Source organism: Pipistrellus hanaki (assembly GCF_964339955.1).
Source record: "Pipistrellus hanaki genome assembly, chromosome: 4".
Lineage (NCBI taxonomy): Eukaryota > Metazoa > Chordata > Mammalia > Chiroptera > Vespertilionidae > Pipistrellus > Pipistrellus hanaki.
Window position 1 is genome coordinate 65984626 of NC_140506.1, and position 8852 is coordinate 65993477.

Below are 8852 nucleotides of genomic sequence, written 5' to 3' on the forward strand. Positions count from 1 at the left end.
TGAGTATCTAAAATACTACTACAGTGGGCCAGTTAGGATTCAGAACCCCTTTGCTCCCAATTGGTCTTTGTACAAAGCCTTTCAGCTTAGTGACTCCTTTTGCTGTTGCTTAGGTTGTCTTGCTCTTTCTAAAAGGCACGCTGATAAAACAGCAGCAATAATTCTGCCATAGTTCACTAATATCTGTGCTTCACTGGCATGTTCCCTGTTAACCTTGCACTAGCCTGTTGCTTTTTAGGACCATTTAAATTCATATGATTAGAGTCAGCCTTACTTTGTGACATTTTAGTATTTTTATATTTAAAAAGTGTTTCCTTCCATCTGCAGGTGCTGCTGTTTTTTCAAGCGAAGGAAAAGGAAAACCATACAGCGCCACAAGTGACTCTGGACACAGGCAGATCAGGGGGAGTTACTTGCGTGTTCATCTTCTGTCTTGTGATGAAAATCATCTCGTGTAGTGACCACATATGTTTTCAAGGACTCACTCTTAGAAACAAAAATGTCATACTTTCATACTTCATTGTGTGGTTGTCTTACATTCACATTTTTTTTTTTTTTCTAATTTAACTTTTATGGAAGCTTTAAAGTTTTGTCAAAACATGAGTGCTTTGCCCATCAGTGAATGGAATGGACCAATGAGATAGGATTGGTAAAAACACTCTTAGAGGACATTTTCAGAAGCTCTCCTCCTGCCACGGAAAGCAGTACAGTATCTTAAATGTCAACCAGTTACATACCTGATCTGGTCTTTTACAACTCCTATAAGAGCATAACCAAACAGGAATTTTCTCCCCAATGGATAACACAACAAAGGAAATGGAGTGCCCAAATATTTAAAGAAGTTATTTCTTGAGAAGTTCATTGTTGGTGTGACATCTGCATTGATATCAGCATTACTGATGGTACTGCTATTTGTGAGTCATACTAAAATTCGCTCTGAAATCATGGTACAGTCACTGCCCAGAGGTACTGAGGAAAAAGCTCTATGGGTTTGGCAGGTGGTAGTGGTAAAATGAATAACAAATAATGTGGTAAATACGAGTTCTGCTTTTTTTTTTATTGTTAAAAATTATTTATTGCTCTGAGAGAGAGAGAGAGAGAGGGGGGAGGGAGAAAGAAACATTGACTTGTTCCACTTATTTATGCATTCATTGGTTGATTCTTGTTTGTGCCCTGACTGGGGGTCGAACCTGCAACCGTGGCATATTGTGACAATGCTCTAACCAGCTGAGCTACCCGGCCAAGGTAGAGTTGAGCTTTGCTTTTGTGGCACCACTATGTGAAGTACAGTGTTGCTGAAGTGGCAGAAAGCACTTATTTTAAAAAGTGCAACATTTGTATAATGTAACTTTATGCTTCCAGATAATGTGTGTTAGACAGCAAGAGATGAATACTTTGAGAAATGAGATTATGTGGGAGTTTTTTTTTGTTTGTTTTGTTTTGTTTTTAAATACACTAAGGAGAAGAAATAAATGTGAATCTCATTGCAATGTATAATGTTGAAGTCAAGGGGATCCCAGTGAAACCCACCGCTGAATGATTACATTCTCCCTTAAGCAGAAAACTTTGAATGTGCCACTCAATGGTGTCTGTTTGTTAATTATTTGCTTTTTGATAAAAAAAAAAAAAAGATCCCCAGCAATAAAAACTGGGTCACTTTATTGCCCTCTGTGCACATTAGTGTCTTGTATTCCACTTTGCTGGCTCTCTGGAGTTTTCTGACTTTTTAGCCTCATTTTGATGATTGAAAACTAGTTTGGACAGGATCGGTCAGGTGCTTTGCCTCCATAGTCTGTTAAAGTGCCTGCATATGAACAAAGTTACGGTTCTGTAAAAAAAAGGAAACCCATTCCATTTTTTCAAGTATGCTTTGTTTTAAGCCACAAAGGCAGGTATTCTTTTGTCACATCCTTCCAGCCAAGATTTTCAAGGAGATTTAAAACAAAAAGACGGCTAGGAAGAATTATGTTGTTCAGATCTCATATTCATTTTTTGTTTATCAAATTGTTACTTCCTGCTTCCTTGCGGCCCCTTCTTTGTCTTTAAGTGCGAGCCTCCAGGCACGCTTATTTATTTTTATTGTCTCAAGGTAACATTTAAAATGTGTAATTAAAGTAAATAAATCTACATTTTTGACTTCATTATTGCATTTACAGGGATTTAATTGTACTTTGTAATTTATTTTTCTCGTTAGCCAAAAGTTCAATGCATTGTTTTTGATGAATTAGGCACCCATATGAATACCGCAAATCTGGACATTGTTTATCATTGTTGCTCTGAATCCTATGAAGATCTTTTTAAGTTCTTGATTTTAAAGACCTAGACTCAGCCTAGGAAACATTTGCTGTATAATTTGGTCATCAGTTTCCATCCTATCTATCTGTATACCATCATGGTGTCTTTAAACTGCAGGAGTCACATACCGAGTTGTTATTTTTGTTTGCTTTGAGCTAAGTAGATGGATGTTTTGGCCATTATAATGTGAAACCACTTCTTTCTTTACAGTATTTGACCAAATATGTGTGTCTCTGATACTTGTAAATACATGCGATATCTGTATTTCTTATCATAAGCCTATTTAGTTTTATTCTTAGTAGGGTTTTTGGACTGTATAGTGTTTATATGATCTGAACTCCTTATACATAAGAAGGTGTGTATATTAATCCAATTATGGACTTAAAATATTTTAAAGTATAAATACCCTTATTTGCTGCAAAGACCAGTGTGTACACATTTGCTTTCTAGCAATATTTTTAATTGCTCCATTTTAATGCCAAGTTGGCAGCACAGACTGGTCAGTAATAGGTAATGCAGGTATGTTCAGGTTAAGCCAACAACGTTTTGCATTTTTATGCTTCTTTTCTGTCAACACTAATGAGTCAACATTGCCTGAATGTCTGAATAATGAAACACATCCCTGTTTAAAAGTATGTAACTGAAAATGAAATAAAAAATAAAGGTAGTTTTTTTAAACTTGCTCTTAACCCTTTCCTCTCATCATGGGTAAGATGATGCCACTCACTTAATTTGAAATAGGAATTTTTAAAATCCAGTTCACTGAGTTTAGCATATGGGAGAAACAGAGCTATAGGAATTTGCTTTTGGTTTTGTTTTGCTTTGTTTGAAACCCCTGTAAAGAGCACATACCAGGAAGTATCTAAGTTTTCTTTAATGAAAGTTGAAACAATTTTTTTTTACACTTCTATGAACTACTTAATGGAGCAATTAATTAAAGTGAATGCCACTAGTAAACCAAGGGAAAGAAACGGAGTCATTTTATTCCTGTTTAAGAATGAAGTTCTACTATTATGTTCACATAAATGAAACTATTACTCCAACTTTAGGTGAAAAACTTTGCCATCCTGGGTGGGGGGCATATATCTCACAGCTTATCGTTGTTCTGTGAGCTTTAAGGCGTTTCACAAAGTGGAGTTAATGGTGCTCTGTTTACTGGAAGATGCTACCAGTCAAGATAAGGCAAAGTAACACATGCTGAGCACTAGCTTTAGGAACAGTGAGAAGATCTGGACATGAAGGGTGATGGTTAAAAGGCCCTGTCTAGGAGAATCTGATTTAAGGTGGGGGTTAAGTCTGAATGATTGCATAGTTCAGTGGTTCTCAACCTTTCTAATGCTGTGACCCTTTAATACAGTACCTCATGTGGTGACCCCCAACCATAAAATTATTTTTGTTGCTACTTCATAACTAATTTTGCTACTGTTATTAATTGTAATGTAAATATCTGTTTTTCAGTGGTCTTAGGCTCTATAGCAGTGACCCACAGGTTGAAAACTGCTAGCAGGTTCACCCAAGACCATTGGAAAACACAGATCTTTACATTATGATTCATAACAGTAGCAAAATTACAGTTATGAAGTACTCATCCCTGAGCCAATTATTATTGCCAAAGGAAAGCTGTTCTTCCCCTTTCAGAAGACACATTGGACTGAGAAATGCTATAGAAGGAGTGTTACCCAAAAGGAAATGAAAATAGTATTATCAGAAAGTGAGTGAGTAGGTATTGCACAGACAAAATCAATAGGTATCTGTTATGAAGAAAACAAAGTATAGCATAGAGGCAACCTAATTGTTTTAAGTTAGCAAACATTCTTATTATTGAGGCTGTTATTAATCTGACTATATTATTAGAAATCACTTATAGTCAGTACATTTGAAAAGTATTTTGGAGTCAGGTAAAAATGGAGGTCATAAGTACCTTATTTGATGTATTTTTTATCTTATTTAGTGTTGAAGGATTTTATGGTAGAAATGGATTAGTAGAGTTAAAAGCTAACTTTTCTAGAGTAGAAATAAATTGAAATATTATGCTTTGCTGATGTTCAGGATAACTAGTTTTTTCTCTGTCCAGCTCTACTATTTTCTTAGGAAATGTACTTCTAAGATTACATGGATCATAACCAAAGAAAGGACTACATACAGAAAAATTACCAGGTAATATTCTGGGATATGAAAATGGTTTTGTCAGAAAGAGTATTTATAGGGATGTTTATCATACTGTGATTTTACTTGACTAGAAAAACACTACCACAGTGCTCTAGATTTGGAGTTGGCGAGCTTTTTTATTTTTTATTTTCTTTAAGACCTTTAATGTGTTTATTCTCTGTGAAGATTTTGTACATTGTATAGACCTTTTCATGCTTTAACTTTTTTTCCTTTTTTTTTTTTTTAAATTGATTAAGGTATCACATATTTGTCCTCAACCCCCCATTCCAATCTCCCCCCCCCTACTGATTCCCCCCCCCCCCCCCCCATTGTCCTTGACCACTGATTAGGCTCATATGTATGCACGTAAGTCCTTTGGTTGATCTCTCCCTTTTATCCCCACCCTCCCTCTGAGGTCCAACAGTCTGACCCATGGCTCCTTATCTGGGTCTGTTCTTGTTCATCAGTCTATGTTGTTCATCATTTCCCCTAGAGGAGTGAGATCATGTCCTACTGGAAATATACTTATAAGAATAAAAAATGAGACAAGCAATAATCATTCTGCTGAAAGGCATATGAATCAGTCTGTAGTGAGTTTCTTTCTGGGCAACAGTTCTTTTGAGACCCAATTTTAATGTCAAACAGTTCCTTATGTGTACATGTCAGCAATGATATTTCAGTTCTGGATGGTGGACAAATGGTGGTAATGCAGGTCCAACCCTCTCTGGTTTGATTCTGGGCAACCTGCTGCTGACTGCTATTATGGCAAGATGTTGTCAGCATCTTGCATCTCTGGACTGCTTCTCTTCTGTCTTCATGGTTGGAGTAGTCCTATCAATTCCTCTCTGTTGCCAGAATCTACATGGTCTCAGAGTTGTTTTCTGAAAATATACAAACATATTCTCAACCAAAAGTTAATAAAGCAATATTTTCTATAAATTTGACTTGGGATCCTTTTTCATTTTTTGCCCAAATGATTTTCCTCTGGCTTGTTTTGACACCATGTGTATTTTTCATGGGTGTCTTGCTGTTAGCATTACAATTAATTTTCTAAAGTACAAATTTTCTAGATGTAATTTACTTATAGGATATTTTTCCTTACATGATATCCTTCTACTTTCCCCCTTTTTTGATTTAAATATTAGGAGGCTTTTGAAATGTTTATAATGTAGTCTTGATAGCTTTTAAATTTAAATTTTTGCACTATAATATTACTGCTTTAGGTTCATTTCCTGTTGTGAGATTTTATCCTGAGATGAACTACCAATAAAATTTTTAGTTAACACTTTAGGAACAGCTTTTTGTCCAGTGCAATTAGTTTTTCTAGAATATTCACTTATTTCAATTAGCCAATTTAAATTAGCCTAAAAACTTGTCTACTATTTTACTGTCAAATTTATTACTCTAAAACAATCTTATTATACTGTGTAAATATTAGGGGAAAGGATTATTTGCCTTCTTGAGTAGGCCCTGAGCATTCCTGGTGGTAGGCTGGATTTAGATATCAAAAACCAACTTCCCCACACCATGTTTACAAGACAACTCAAACAAGTCTTGTTGTACTTCGCGGGCAGCTGCTGTCAGCCAAGTCTCTGTCTTTTACCCAGGTCCCATTGAGCTGGGCATGGGAAGTTAAGCAGCCATGGGGGCAGGAGACTCCTTCAGCAGGGGTAAGGTTTCAGGCCCCTGCAAAATTGAGGGGGTAAGGGTCTGTGCCCCACCTCAGTTGACCCCCAAGTTCTCTCCTGATGGCCCCTCTTCCACTGTGCCTGTCTTAGGTTGTTCCTTCCCTGAGGAATCTTATCCGTCACTGGCTAACCAGCCATCCTCTGGGGCCAAGCAGGGTGATGTGAGGTTCAGTTCTGTCTCCTTGGTATCCAATGCTCCCGTGGCCTCCACGTTCAGCTCCTGCCTTAGGATTCCCTCGCCTGCTGGCAGGGCCCCAGCACTGATCACATATCTTGGGAAACCTGTGTTTCTTCTCCAGGGAGGGCTGGGAGACAGATCCATGGTACCAGCCATCATGAGGCTTCAACCTCAACATGAACAGAAAGCTCAGGCAGCAGCTGTGGGAAATTGGATTGTGAGAAGAGGGTCCCTCTTGGTCAAAAGAGCAAGAGGGGCCAATATAGAATGCTCAGGTGCCTTCCCAAGAGGCCCTCTACACAATGGAAGGGATTAAATCCTTTCATGTCCTTTTTAAATTGCTGCCAGACATTCAAAGAGTTAATTTGTAAGTTTGCTTGGGATAATTGTATATTATGCTGTTGTAATTTTACAATATCAAGAGATGTATTACCTTTGCTTCCAAGATGATTTTTTATTGATCTTCAAGGGTTCGAGGTACTATTATAAGAAATTGGGATAACACAAATCTGGAAAAAATTTAATGACATTGTAGAATAATATCATGTAAGGATGTTTTTTATTCTAGGCCATGGCAATTCCATTTCATACTGACTGTCCATTTCTTTTTCTACGGACCAGGTCTTAGTTACATTTTCTGCACCTCTCCCAGGGGCTAGTAGAGATAGTAGTGACACCCTTTCTTTGGTGTCCACACAAATCAGAAATCTCTCTTTAATTTTACACACAAAGGGGCAGTATTTTGATTTTGTGTCATACAAAAGGGAAGCTGGCTAGAGACCCCTGTATATTTATACTTTCTTGCCCCTCCCATGGTCCTCCTGGATGACCAAGGGGTTTGGTATTATTGGTGATTACATTAGGTGAGGGGTCAGCCCAGGTAAAGGGTCTTACCTGTGAAGTGTCAGGAGCATAAGTCCAAATGGCGAACTTTTTTGGGTAAAGTTTAGACTGGGCCTAAGATGAAATTGAGGTTTTTATATACTTGTGTAATGAGAAAGAAAACAAATTTCCATTAATTTTGATTTGACAAAATTTAAAATATATATGAATCCTTGAATACAAGTTTTTGTTTGTTTCATAATGCAGGTCTGCTGATAAGAACTGAATTATTTTTTGAAGGGATAACATTTCACTTTAATTGGGTTTCAAAATAAATTGCAAATGGGCCTGTTTTGCTGGTCTGTGATGTGATTTTACATATTTCATCCTTGAAAATGTCTTCAGACAGATAGATACTACTAAATACTGTTAGCAATCCTTAAGGTATGATTTTAATTGAGTATATTCATAATTTGAGAGGTAGTTAATAGAATTCTATTAGGTATTTGCCTTTTGGCAAATCATTCCATTGCAGATTAATCACTTCCTATTGAAGGATAGTTGCATGCTTCACAGTTGAACGATTAGATTTTGAAATACGGAAATTTCTTTTGCACTTGAATTGAAATTCAAAAGTACAGCTAAAATTGTAGTTGAGTTAGGAAAATATACTCACTGCAGATTTGTGTGTAAAATGGAGATCTTGCTGCTCTTTTTAACTTGCCAGCATAGGAAGTAGATAAAGCAGCTTGATATTACTTGTGATTTACAAAAGCATTAGCTGCCGTGATATTGATCAGTGCAGAATAAGTTTTCCATGTAAGTGTTGTTTTGCCTTACAATTTTAAGTTGAATTTACTAAGAAACATCAAATCTGCAGCAGAAGCTAATTTCCAAAGCTATTCAGCTTTTTGTTAATAAAAGGTGAGTGTAATTCCTCATTCAGAAAAATTTTAGTCTTGCTGCCATCAAGCTGCTGTGTAGTTGGACAAGTCAGCCCAGTTTCTATTTCTGATAAAGTTTAGTGGAAGTGATGATGGGTAAGCCTACAAGAGTAAATGAAATTTACCAGTTCAATAACATGACAGATTGAAGTATTTCCACAAAATAGCTGCTGTTGAATGATATAAAATATAAATATTGACTTCAGTCATCTTACATTTTCAGAAGTTTTGTAAATCTGCCCAATAAACCTTTTCCTGCTCCACAGACATTTTTCCACCCTCCGTAGCAGATTCCACTTCAGTTTACACTGAATTGGTGTTTTTTTAAGTTCTTTAAAAGTACACGTTCTTGTAGTGTTGCATGAAGACTGTTCATAGAGGCTAACTCATGAGTCCCTTCAAACTCAGCATATATTCTCTAGTAAAATAACAGGGCAGTATTGACAATGTTAAACTAAAAAGGCCTTTTAAAAAGTGAGAAGCAACACATATTTATTGAGATAAATAAGAAAAGCTATCCAGGTATCATTCATGCAGGGCCCCAAATAATGTTCTAATTAGAAGACAAAAGCAGCAAAAAATGGATATTTATGAGAAAGGGAAGGGAAACTATATCAACAGAAGGAAGGCATTTCTATTGGTGCAGACACCTTAGTGATAATTAACTCTAAGCAATGTTTTCAAATTTCAGTTCAATGGTAATCAGTCCAGTAGTCAAAATAACCTCTTTCTTGTTACTTCTGCAAACAATTTTCGGGACACAAGCTTACTTAGTCC

At 36.6% G+C, this 8852-nt stretch overlaps 1 protein-coding gene across 14 annotated transcripts in view; it reads left to right on the forward strand.

The window, feature by feature from the left end:
- Positions 1-2978, forward strand: part of CSNK1G3 (casein kinase 1 gamma 3) — a 109393-nt gene extending 106415 nt beyond the window's left edge. For 10 of the 14 annotated variants that reach the window (XM_084881822.1, XM_084881832.1, XM_084881830.1 and 7 more), the window contains one exon: positions 328-2978. In XM_084881822.1, the coding sequence (XP_084737948.1) occupies positions 328-382 (55 nt within the window). In that variant the 3' untranslated portion in view covers positions 383-2978. The remainder of the gene's footprint in view (positions 1-327) is intronic. The other 4 variants (XM_084881831.1, XM_084881835.1, XM_084881823.1 and 1 more) reach the window with 1 other exon arrangement.
- The last annotated feature ends 5874 nt before the right edge of the window (positions 2979-8852 follow it).